The sequence below is a fragment of the Rosa rugosa genome, chromosome 4 (genome assembly GCF_958449725.1).
Source record: "Rosa rugosa chromosome 4, drRosRugo1.1, whole genome shotgun sequence".
In the NCBI taxonomy this organism is placed as follows: Eukaryota; Viridiplantae; Streptophyta; class Magnoliopsida; order Rosales; family Rosaceae; genus Rosa; species Rosa rugosa.
In genome coordinates this window covers 48,013,682-48,027,402 of record NC_084823.1, presented here as the reverse complement: position 1 = coordinate 48,027,402, position 13,721 = coordinate 48,013,682, and the positions used below count along the sequence as shown (strand labels likewise).

The 13,721-nt window shown below is 42.9% G+C and overlaps 1 protein-coding gene across 1 annotated transcript; it reads left to right on the top strand.

Annotated features, from left to right (window-relative positions):
* The first annotated feature begins 2,351 nt into the window (after positions 1-2,351).
* On the top strand, positions 2,352-3,372 carry LOC133744933 (uncharacterized). The gene is made up of 2 exons (XM_062172957.1): positions 2,352-3,202; positions 3,327-3,372. Exons 1-2 carry the CDS (start codon positions 2,352-2,354, stop codon positions 3,370-3,372), a joined length of 897 nt encoding a protein of 298 aa, XP_062028941.1.
* Positions 3,373-13,721: the final 10,349 nt, after the last annotated feature.

Below are 13,721 nucleotides of genomic sequence, written 5' to 3'. Positions count from 1 at the left end.
AAGGGACACCCCCGACGACCGCACCCGAACGGTGCTGGCACGCCCGCGCAGAAAAGAGACTGTTGACCAGCTGCAACAAAATTGGAGCCAAACATTTTGGCACGCCTAGTGGGACCACACTAGAGTCTTTTTGTGTTCACCATCATTGGGATGCCAAAGGAAAATCTTTACCAAAAGAAATTCCTGAAGTCATGCCTGTTTTTCTCAAGAAATGACTGAGGAGCAAGAGAAAAACTTCTGATGTAGTCCCACCGGGCGGACCAAAACATTGGGTTTGATTTTCCTACGAGTCAAGGTGGGTCCAGCATAAGGGGTTTACGCTTTCTTTGTTTCAGATTGCTACGCGGCATATAGAGCAATTCTGGGCTGCAACTGGATCCACAGGAGTTATTGTGTCCCATCCACCCTTCATCAGGAGCTGATCATATGGGACAGAGTCACGAACAAGGCGGAAATTGTTAAAGTAGACCCGCGACCTTTTTCGGTGTCCGCCAGCTACGTGGACGCAAGGTATTACCTAGAACCAATCTCTCATTTACAGGTCGTTGGTATTGATGATAAGGGCCGCCCCACAGGGGTGACGACCTCTGAATTGGCACAATGGGGGCTCGCGGTTGCAAAAAACGACCTCGAAATGCCTGGATATGCGGTGCCATCTCCAAATGTTAATTAATGGATCACGAACTCATGGAGGAAGAGGTAGAGGCCTTCCATTCCTTGTACGAGAAGCTATCCTCATACATGGTGGAAAAAGAGACCTATGATCGAGTCGCGACCTTAGAAATTGTTAATGAAGAGTTCACGGACCAAGAAGAGGAGGAAGAAGAGATTCAGCTTGCTCCAGCGGCATTGGATGACACACCTCCGAAGGTTAGGGACCCTACTGCAAAGGTCAATCTGGGAACAACTGATGAGTCTATAGAAGTGGCTATCAACACTTACTTAGAGCCTAGCGAGAAACAGAGGCTCGTCAAATTATTGCTGGAATTCAAGGACTGCTTCGCGGAAAAATACGAGGACATGCCAGGCCTATCACCAGACTTGGTATGCCACCAACTACCAACGCTGCCTGATAAGAGGCCTTTCAAGCAAGAGCCGCGAAGAATGAACTCGGAGACCCAAGTTCTGGTCAAAGAGGAAGTCGAAAAGATGCACAAGTCGGGCATTATCAGGTAGCCAAGTACAATCAGTGGCTGTCCAATATAGTGCATGTTCGCAAGAAGAATGGCAAGATGAGGATCTGAGTGGATTACAGAGACCTTAATTTGGCTACACCTAAAGACGTCTACCCCATGCCTGTTGCGGACACGTTGGTAGACGCAGTTGCAGGGCACGAACTGTTATCTTTCATGGACGGCACAGCGGGATATCACCAGATTCCGGTCGTGGAAGAAGATAGACACAAGACCGCATTCCGCTGCCCTGGATTCACGGGAGTTTTTGAATATGTGGTCATGCCTTTTGGACTGAAGAATGCCGGAGCAACATATCAGAGAGCCATGAACCTGATCTTCCACGACATACTTGGGAAGATCTTAGAAGTTTACATTGATGACGTCGTCATGAAGTCTAAGAAGAGTGGAGATCACTTCATGGATCTCAGAAAAGTTTTCGAGCGCATGCGGCTACACAAGCTCAAGATGAATCCCGCCAAGTGCGTTTTTGGAGTTCAGGCAGGCGATTTCCTGGGATTCATTGTCCATCAAAGGGGCATTGAGGTCCCTGAGGATAAGGCAAACTCGGTCATCAACGCATCTCCCCCGCGAACGAAGAAAGAATTACAGCGACTACTGGGTAAGATCAACTTTTTACGACGATTCATTTCTAATTCTGCGGGCAAAATCCATCCGTTTTCCCCACTGCTGAAGTTGCAAGGACAGAACGAGTTTGTGTGGGAACCTAAACATCAAGAGGCTTTCGACAAAATCAAGGCCTATCTGGCGAGCCCACCAGTGCTTGTTCCTCCCAGAGCTGGATTTCCATTAAAGTTGTATGCTTCAGCAGCTGAGGCTTCCATTGGTAGCCTCCTCGCTCAGGATGATGAAAAGGGTGTCGAACATGCCATCTTTTACCTCAGTAGGACACTCACAAATTGTGAAACAAGGTACACTCCAATGGAAAAGCTGTGTCTTACATTATACTTCTCAGCATGCAAGTTGCGGCATTACATGTTGTCCTTTACTACTTGCATCATTGCTCAAACCGATCTAGTAAAGTATATGCTATCGCGACCTATCCTGAGAGGCCGTATTGGCAAGTGGGTGCTCGCCTTATCAGAATTCTCACTACAGTATGTCCCACAGAAAGCAGTAAAGGGGCAAGCCATCGCGGACTTTCTGGCACATCACCCTATGCTGGATGTCCCCGCGGTTAGAGATTTAGAGGTCGCTGCCACAACTTTAGATCGCCCAGATTTGGCGTGCGTGCCAGAGTATGCTGTACTGTATCAAGCCACAGTCTCACTCCAGCCCTGGGTGTTATATTTTGACGAGTCAAGAACGGATACGCTAGCAGGAGCAGGAATTGCACTAGAGAATCCAGCTGGAGATCACTTTTCGTACTCATTCCAGTTGGAGTTTCAATGTACCAACAACCAGGCAGAATATGAGGCCTTAATCATAGGCCTAGAAGTACTACTGGAAATGGGAATCAGAGATGTACAAATACTTGGCGATTCTCTTTTGGTTATCAATCAGTTGTGCAATGAGTTCAGATGCAATAGCTTCACGTTGGTCCCTTATTGGAACAGGGCATTAGAACTGTTGGACCAATTTGATAATGTACATCTTGAGTACATTCCTCGCGAGCGAAATTTTGCCGCAAACGAGTTGGCCCAGCTGGCAACAGGGGTAACATTGAGATATGGCGTGCGGGAGAGAATCCTTAAAGTCGAGCGTCGCACGCTTCCTTCATGGATGGCGAGAAGAGATCCTCCAGACGATACCTCAGTCGCGACCCTGGAATCCATTGACGTGGATTGGCGCATCCCTTTGATCAATTATCTAAAGTATCCTGATCAGACCACGGATAGAAGGATTCGCTATCTTGCCCTCAACTACTTCCTCAGAGGCGATGAACTTCGCAGACGAGGAGAAGATAGCGTGGATTTCAGATGTGTTTATGGCCACGAAGCGAAACAACTCATGCGCGAAGTTCATTCTGGCATTTCTGGCGCCCACCAAGCAGGTCCAAAGATGCGATGGTTGCTCAGACGACATGGATATTTTTGGCCCAGTATCTTGAAGGATTGTATCGCGTTCGCTAAAGGTTGTTTGGACTGCCAAGCTCATGGGCCAGTCCAGCATGTTCCTAATATTCCAATGCAGCCCATTATACAGCCTTGGCCCGCAAGAGGATGGGCGCTGGATTTAATTGGGATGATTCACCCACATTCATCACTTCAACACAAGTTCATCATCGTCGCGACTGATTTCTTTACAAAGTGGGTTGAAGCAGAACCTTTGAAGGAAGCATCTAGTGGCACGTTGCGACAATTCCTATTCAGAAACATCATCTGCAGATTTGGGATCCTAGAAGTTTTTGTTTCGGACCGGGGTGCAGCTTTCATGGGTGGTGAAGTTGATAAACTGGCAAGAGAATGGGGAATACAGTTCATCCATTCCAGTCCTTACTATGCTCAGTCTAACGGTCAAGCAGAGGCCAGCAACAAGATCATTATCAATTTGCTGAAGAAAATGTTGGAAGCTAATCCACGACAGTGGCATGAGACACTTTATGAAACTCTTTGGGCCTACCGCACCTCTAAGCGGAATCCCACCGCGACAACACCTTACGCTTTGATGTTTGGCCATGATGCAGTCCTGCCGTTGGAAGTCAACGTCCAATCATTACGAGTTCAAGAGCAACATCATCTCATTGGAGAAGACTACGTTCAGGCTATGTGGCAGGAACATGAAGACCTTAGCGAAAAGCGTTTGGAGGCTTTAGATAGTTTGGTCATGGAAAAGCAACGAGTCGCTCGCGCCTATGACAAGCGGACGCGGGGAAAGAGTTACAGCGAAGGAGAGTTAGTTTGGAAAGCATTTCTCCCGCTTGGCGAAAAATTAGATGGTCGCGGCAAATGGACTCCAAGATGGGAAGGTCCGTACATCATCTATAAAATCTTAGAGAAAGGAGCTTTTCATCTCAAGGACCTGGATGGAGATGTCCATCATAACCTTATCAATGGGAGATACTTGAAGAAATACTTTCCCAATGTCTGGGACTCGGATGAGTCGTAGACGGTTTATTCGTATAAGACATGGGGGACAATTCTAGTGTTCCTACACTCGCAAAAACCAATTCATTCATCAAAACATCTCTAAGATGATCTAAGTTCTCTCTAGAGCAACCTCTCTAAGAGCAACTCCTCTCCTTCTCTTTCTCTTACCGGTGATCACACTCCTAGTCCCAGTCTTCTTAGAAGCCGACTTTCAGTGCCACCAAACCCTCTGTCAACGTACTTCGGTCCTAGTCTCCTCGGGAGCCGATTGTAGTACCACGACCACAACGGTTACGGAACTAACCAAGCAAGGGTAACGCCCTCGCAAACCAGCCAAGCTAAAGTCACGTTTTAGCAAGTTCTCTCTACTTCCCAGTGGTTCTCGCTCTGCTCGATCTACAACATCGAGTATCGATTGTGATTTTCAAGAAGCTCAGTAAAAGTCATCGCCATGAGGCATAAAGAATCCCACGACGAGGTTGGTGCTCTCCTCGTCTACAATCGCTTGATAGAAGTCAGGTCAAGGGACACCCCCGACGACCGCACCCGAACGGTGCTGGCACGCCCGCGCAGAAAAGAGACTGTTGACCAGCTGCAACAAAATTGGAGCCAAACATTTTTTCACCGGTAAAATATAAGTTGAATTGATTAATAAAGCCACAGATTGGCTTATGTAGACCACAACTTGATTGATAATTAAGTTGGCCATGGCTTAATTGATTAACTCCACCATGACGTCCAGCATGGCTAAGGCTAAATTGATGATATTAAGGTGGGCCCTGCCCTTGACCCTTTGCATGATCATGATGACGTGTAGCAGAGTCACAATTAAAATGATCATAATTAAAATGATCATGAACTTGCTTCTTTTGATCAAAGGGATAATCATGGGCCATATCTTGCCCCCCATGCATCTGATCAGTAGCCACGTATTTGGCTTGATCAGTGGAGAAATCAGCTATCTGTTCAGAGACAATTTCATTGTCAGAAAAACATTCTTGTGGACCGTCTTCTCCATGCACAACCTCTGTGTAAGGCTGTGACTCACCAGTGAGACCCTTAGGTTGATTGCCACCTATAGGCAAGTTAGTCTCAGAAACGACCTCTTCGCGAGCAGGTTCTTGACGTTCCAATTCACCTTGTGTTTGTTGTGCCCCCAACTCGAGCCTCTTGACCGAAATTGTGAACTCATCGAGCCGTCGACGGTCTTCCGCGAGGGCTTTTCTCAGATTCTCATGGTATGCGGTAGAATTCTTTTGAAGGATATAAAGCCGCTCTTCTATGCTCGCATTCTCTTGAATGGGAATGGGCACATAGCAAACAGGCATGACTTCAGGAATTTCTTTTGGTAAAGATTTTCCTCTGGCATCCCAATGATGGTGAACACAAAAAGACTCTGGTGTGGTCCCACTGGGCGTGCCAAAATGTTTGGCTCTAATTTTGTTTTGAAGCCCGGTGGTTGAATGTGCTTCAAGAGAAAAACTTCTGATGTTGTCCCACTGGGCGTGCCAAAATGTTTGGCTCCAATTTTGTTTCACTGGTCAACAGTCTCTTTTCTGCGTGGGCGTGCCAGCACCGTTCGGGTGCGGTCGTCGGGGGTATCCCTTGACCTGACTTCTTTCAAGCGATTGTAGACGAGGAGAGCACCAACCTCGTCGTGGGATTCTTTATGCCTCGTGGTGAGGACTTTTGCTGAGCTTCTTGAAAATCACAATCGATACTCGATGTTGTAGATCAAGCAGAGCGAGAACCACTGGGAAGTAGAGAGAACTTGCTAAAGCGTGACTTTAGCTTGGCTGGTTTGCGAGGCCGTTACCCTTGCTTGGCTGGTTCCGTAACCGTTGTGGTCGTGGTACTACAATCGGCTCCCGAGGAGACTAGGACCGAAGTACGTTGACAGAGGGTTTGGTGGCACTGAAAGTCGGCTTCTGAGAAGACTAGGACTAGGAGTGTGATCACCGGTAAAAGAAAGAGAAGGAGAGGAGTTGCTCTTAGAGAGGTTGCTCTAGAGAGAACTTAGATCATCTTAGAGATGTTTGTTGAATTGTGTTCTTGTTTCTTACTTGTTGTAGCCTCTATATATAGGCTACCAAGCAACACTATTTGGCCTTAAACAACTCATAATGGGTTAGGTTTTAGCACTTAAACATTAATGGAATGTTAGGTTTGAATACTTAAACACTTAATGGAATTTGTTAGGTTTAAGTCATTTTCTGCTCCCTTATCCTTCAATTTTTATCTCCACTAATAACTCAGATTCAACCTTTGATTTCTTCATATTAAATGATCCACCATTAATGTATATTATTGTGGTAAAATTTCAGAATTTATTTCCATGTGGTTGGGCCGGAAATGCTGCTGGACCTCTTACAGGTCCAGTTTTCCAGTTTTGCTTCTGCAGAAAATTGGATTGATTGTTTGAAGGCCTTCCACTCAAAACTAGCTCTGGAACTTTTCATAAGAAATGATCCTTGGGCTGTCTAGAATGGATCTGCAGAGTTTCAGCTCATTTAGAGTTCATTTGGTCAGGCGGCCGCTCCTTCTGTTTAGCTCGGTTTCTCCTAGCCGAAGTAGGAAAATGTGCTATAGTTGATTTTTCATGCTTCCATAGTAGGCTTTATTTAGCCTCTAAATATATATTTCGAACTTTTTGACAATATATAGCTTAAGCCACTGACATTGGCTCAATTTCTCCAAGACGTGCGTTGTCAGGCCAAAATGCTCATTTCGGGTCCAAACACAGATAACATAAATATCTTTTTCAATAAAAGAAAATCAAACACAAGATATTGAGTTTCATAATTTCTAATAAACAAGAAAATAACATGAACTATTCTGTGGTTTTTTCTTTTCTTTTCTATTTTAGCCGTGAAAAAAAAAAATTAATCATTTTTTCTTAATGTTTATTTTATTTTTTATATTTTCTGTATCTCATGATTAATTATTTAAATATTTATTTAGTTTTTTTTAATTGCCAATTCATTTTTTGTTTTTTACAAATATAATGGATAGACTTAGATTCATGTCATAATACTCACCAATATGAGTTCAATATGTATATCATACATTTTTTTATCACATGATCTTAATCATAGTTTTAATTCTTATTAAATATATATGAATACTTTAATGAGTATGTAGTGAAATTGGATAATGAAAATGGATAAGGAAAATAATAAAGAATACAATCTAATGTTATTGAATTGGAAAGTCTAGAAAAAATTAATATAATATTTATTTGGTATAATTATTGTCCTTAGTAGTCATTTTATAATAGGTTATATATGTCATTTAATAATTCAAAAAAATAATAATAGGTTATATATGTCATTTAATAATTCAAAATAGAGTGAGGTCAAGTGAGCAAATTTGGAGGTCCCAGTAGAAACACTCTTCATTTTTTAGTATCTTAAACTTTGTCTTTAGTAACTTAAATTTTGTCTTTTTGTAAGAAATTCAACCAAAAAAATAAATACTGAGTGTGGATTATAAATTAAGAAGTACGAATTTCATTCCCCAAATTAAATGACATGTACTAACTACTAAGGTAGAGAAATAAAATTAAGGTTACTCATAATTAAATGACATTTTTTTTTGATAAGAAGGAGGTCACTCTTTATTGAAATAAGGGAATTACATGGTACTTAATTCAGCTGCAATTGCAGCGGATAAGAAAGATGGAGTAGAAAAGAACCTAACTTCCTGACTAGCACTTGAGGCATAGGCTGCCATTAAATGTGCAGCATTGTTAGCGCTGCGTTTAACATGAGCAATCTTCACAGTCCCACTTGTAGATAAAAACTCCACCAAGTCGTCATAAATTCTACCCAAAATAGAACAATTGGGTTCAATAGTAGCAGTTAATTGGCGTTGTAACACCAAAGCATCCGTTTCCACGATCACATGGTAGCAAGAACTCTCTTCAATATAGTCAAAGACCATCTTGCATGCTAGTACTTCAGCATGCTCAGGTGAAAGCAAATTATCAACAGGTCTTCCACCTCCTGCCAACATCTTGCCTTCAAAATCACGAACCACAAATCCAATTCCACCTTTCCGAGAACTTGGATTGAAAGAGCCATCAAAGTTGATCTTAATACAACCAATAGGAGGACAGTTCCACTTCTGAACTCTTGCATTTCGATCACAGTCAGTCTTGGTATTGTGAAACCTGAAATCAGCCAGTCCTGACATAGACCTGATAATCATGTCACTGGCCAGACCCCTCTTATTATCCCAAACTCGGTTGTTTCTCTCTTTCCACACACCCCAAAGTAAGTAGAGCAGGTCTCCAAAACTTTGAGAAGACAAGTTTTTCATACAGTAATCCAACCAATTAACCACATCAAGGGATAAAGCTGCATCTGAGTAGCATACCTGGGTAAAAGATGCATTAGGCTGCAACACTCGCTTAGTGAAGAAGCAGTCTCTGCATAGGTGCACCGTAGTCTCCATCTCATTATCACAGAGGACACACACCATAGACTCCAGTTCAACTCCTTTAGAAGCTATACGGGCCAATGATGGTAATATGTTGTGACAAATTTTCCAAATGTGTACTTTAGTAGAATTTGGAACTAGTGTTTTCCAAAGCTTCTTCCAAAAGTTCGAAACAATAGGGAGAAGAATAGGAATCCTTGAGAGAGAGTGACTATAGGCAAAACGGTATGCAGTCTTTACTGAAAATTTACCATTCCCTTCTAGCCTCCATGCCAATCTATCATCTAAAGCACGCACACTTAAAGGTATGGCCAAAATTGCCTCGGCCTCTCCATTAATAAAATTATTACGTACCTCATTTGCATTCCAAACACCAGGAGACAATATAAAGTGACTAACCTTCAAATCTGCATCCACCACCGAAGTACCTGAAGTAGGTTTAAAAGAAGCTAAACCTGGTATCCAAGGGTCACACCATACAGAGACATTGCGTCCATCCCCAATTTGCCAATAAGATCCTTGACTAATTAAATCTCTTGTAGAGAAGATGCTCCGCCATGAATAAGAGGGAGAACTATGCGGCACAGCTGACCAAAATGAATGCTCCGGAAAATATCTAGCCTTGTAAATCCGAGCAATTAAGGAATCTGGATTATTCACCACTCTCCAAGCTTGCTTAGCAAGCATAGCACTATTAAATTCTGATAAGCTCCGGAACCCTAAGCCACCCTCCTCCTTAGAATTGCAAAGAAAATCCCAAGACTTCCAATGGATTTTACGTTTGTCCAACGTACTTCCCCACCAAAATCTAGCACACATCTGCTCCAAATCCTCACAAAAATTCTTCGTAAGCTGGAACACACTCATAGCATAAGTGGGGAGAGCTTGAGCTACTACCCTGATTAAAATGTCTTTGCCAGCACCACTTAACAATTTACCCTGCCAATTCTTCAGTTTCTTTGCCAAATTGTCCTTGATATATTGAAAGGTCGCTGTCTTTTTACGGCCAACATAAGTAGGAAGGCCCAAATATTTTTCATGAGAAGCAACAATCTCCACACCCAAATAACTCGAAATTTCCTCCTGCATGTAAGCCGACACATTCTTACTGAACACTACTGAACTTTTATTAAAATTCACCAACTGTCCCGAAGCTCTACCATATGTTTCAATCACCTCCTGAATCTGATAACACTCTTCAAAAGAAGCTTGAGCGTAGAGCATGCTATCATCAGCAAACAGTAAATGGTTTACGGAAGGAGCTTCCTGACATACCTCAATACCAGAAAGTAAACCTGCTTCCTGTTTTCGTTGTAGCAGTGCAGAAAATCCTTCCGCCCCTAAGAGAAATAGATAAGGTGATAGGGGATCACCTTGCCTCAATCCCCTACTTGGAATCACAAGACCTCGAGGCTTACCTCTTACTAGAAAAGAATATCTCACCGTCGTGATACACTGCATCACCATATCACACCACACTTGTGCAAATCCGAATCTATCCAAAACTTTACGTAAGAATGTCCACTCCATTCGATCGTAAGCTTTGCTTAGATCAAGTTTCAGAGCCATGAAACCCTCATTACCCTCTCTTTTGTTATGAACAAAATGTGCAACTTCATTTGCCACCAGAATGTTATCTGTTATCAACCTTCCCGGAACAAAGGCGCTTTGGAAAGGAGAGATAATTGAAGGCAAAATTACCTTCAACCTATTTGCAATAACTTTCGAGCAGATTTTATAAATCACGTTGCAAAGAGCAATCGGCCTCAAGTCTGACATATTCTCAGGATTAGACACTTTAGGTATTAAACAGATGTGGGTAAAGTTGATCTGCTTAAGTAAATGTCCAGAATGAAGGAAACACTTCACCGCTTCTGTAATATCTCCACCAATGGTTTCCCAATAATGCTGAAAAAACAAAGGAGGCATTCCATCAGGTCCTGGTGACTTGGTGGGGTACATCTGGAACAAAGCACATCTGACCTCCTCAGATGAATACTGTGCACAAAGCTGATCATTCATCTCCCTCGTAACACACGGCTTGATGGCTTGTAAAGTTGTCTCCATTGCTGCCATATCAAGTTCAGAAGCAGTGAACATCGTTTGGAAATAAGACGTAACAATGTGTTCCATACCCATATCATCATCCCGCCAATTCCCGTCAACATCATACAAACCCTGAATAGCATTCTTCCTCTTTCGATTGGACGCTTTACGGTGAAAGAAACCCGTGTTTCTGTCCCCCTCCTTTAGCCATGTTATTTTCGATCTTTGTTTCCAAAAAATTTCCTCCTGCGATAGAAGAGAATGTAATCTGTCCATTAGACATTTCTTCTCTTCCTGAACCAGTTCCACATTAGCCATCTCCATTAATTCTTCCAGTCTTGCACGTATGCCTAACATTTGCTGCTGACGAACCCTAAAAGTTTGCTTCTGCCATTTATCTAAAGCAACCCTCGTAAGAGAGATTTTCTCAACAGCCTTAAACATCGGGATACCCACAACATCCGTCTGCCACACATCCTGAACAAGGGGATCACATTCACTATGCTGCAACCAAAAGGCTTCAAATTTGAATCTGTAATGCTTGGGCCGCTTAGCAATAGGAATGGTACTAGCCTGTAGCAATATAGGTATATGATCAGAGTCACTCGGTGGAAGATGAGTGACTTTTGCATAACCATATATATCACACCACGCCGGCGTGCAAATCGCTCTGTCTAGACGGAGCTGTGTGTCTGAGTTCCACCAAGTAGATTTCGTACCATGAAACCCAAGATCCAGAAGATCACCATACCCTAAAGCATCACGAAAACCCCTCATTTGACTCTCTGATCGAACTGGTCCATTGATCTTCTCCTCACTGTTGAGAATCTCATTAAAATCACCTATAATAACCCAAGGCAGCGAGTCAAGATCACTTAGGTCTCTCAGAAGTTGCCATGATCGATCTCGTTCATGGGTTCTTGCATAACCATAAAATCCTGTGAGCCGCCAACGCGGCTCTCCCGGATTGCCTCTAACCTCAGCGTCGATGTGATGGCTCGACGACGTACAAACATGAAGATCAACTTCATCTGTCCAAAATAAACCAAGGCCCCCGGCCTGTCCCTCACTCAAAACTTCCTTCGAATGGGGAAACCCTAGGGCACGATGCAGATCTTGAAAGTCTTGGATGTTACTTATCTTTGTTTCACAAAGAAAGATGATTTGTGGACGATTCTGAGCGATAAGGTCCTTCAGCGCTCTTGTCGTCGTAGTATTGCAGATTCCTCTGCAGTTCCAGCTAAGGATATCCATATCCATGGCAGAAAAGAAATTGCTCTCAAGAAAACCTAGAGAGTAAACCCTAGAGCGGCTAGGTCAGAAAGAGCGAATATCATTAAGGCATGGACACTATAATTAAATGACATATACTCTCTACTAAGGTAGAGAAATAAAATTAAATGACGAATAATTATTTGGTAATCCGATACATTGTTTATTCTCCATTATAAATCTTCATAGTCAAGTGTGTGATGTGTGTACATTATTTTACTACATGAAGGCATTTGAGCACAATAAAATGTATGTATTAGACATATAAATATTATTTTGGTAATTACAAAATCAAGTAAATCTTGAATATTGAGGTTGTGAGCTTCAAAGATATTATTTTGTTATGAGCACATATAAGTGTTTATATCGACAAACAGAAAAGGATGCGACACAGCCTCTTCCGCATTTTGGCAAACCCTAGCCATCATGGCTGGGAATCAAAGCAACGCCAGTCGGCGGCAACACCAAGAGGACTCTTCTCCGCCTCTCGCGGTGACCCAACGTCGATCTCATTCGACGAGCTCCAAACCAGATTGCCTCTCCACAATTTATGGGGAAGGGGACAGTTTTGCAATTGCCGGACTTTCACGTTGGAGGCAATTAACGAGGGAGGATTTCAGTCAGGATTATGGTCGAATCCGACCAAGTAGAGCGCGGCTCAAGGCCGATGATGGGCTGCCAGGGCTGGCGATGATTATGTCACACTGGACTGGAAATCGTGGTGGCTGGCATCCCGTAAGTGCAGCGGCAGTTTCGACCGTGAAACGGATCTGCTTGATGCCGGATGTGGTTTGGCGTGGTAGAGGCTTCAACTACCTTATAACTGCGATTGGAGGCATCCGATCTCAAGGAACGGCAACGATGCAATCTGGGTGCTCCTTTCCTGTATGGGCGACGGTGGTGGAGGTGGCGACGGCAACGTTGACCAGCGCAAAGAATGGAGAACCCAGTTTGGGTTGGGTGCCGAGATCAGTCGTGTGGCCCAAATCACTTTGGAGGCCCAACTGTGTTAGGGTGTCCAATTTCTTTTGTGTGCCCAAACAAAATTGGCTGCAAAAATTAAATCCAAATTTGAAGCTCAAAGTTTTGGGATCTGTTTCTATGGGGTTTCGAATTTGGGATCCAGGAGACTGGACCCAGCCAAACCTCCTCGCCTTAACTTGGATGACAAGGAGAGATTTTAGATTTTTGTTGAACTATGCCTATGTACTATGTTATAGATTTTTCATAGTTATAGGCTTGCTTTCATTTGTGAGCACTAATTGTTTAATGAGTGGTGCTAGCATGTCACGTCCTAGAATTGAATACAAACACTTGAAAGTCATATTTCTCTATGACTCCATTAATTTAAAAACAAAAGCTGGAAAAAAAAAAAAAACTAATAAACTGACTTGTCTTTTGTACGTAAGTGCAAACTATGAAACTAACAAAGAAGCAGACAAACCCCAATTAGCTAAATAATCCTAAATCAGTTTGTCCCCGACATGCATCGTGGGGTAGATCGATAATAAACTTACGTCATGGGAGGCTACTACCAAATTGTCAATTCTTCGATAGTATGCCTGCAGGTGTGCGTGACTTAGTTCAAGTCACTTGGCGGATTATTGGAGGTCCCCCTTGACGATCATAAGGTTGCAACTTGCAACCTGTATATTCGAGACCCGGCCGTACAATAATGAACAATTAGTTATACAGAAATATATATATATATATATATATATATATATATATATATTAAACT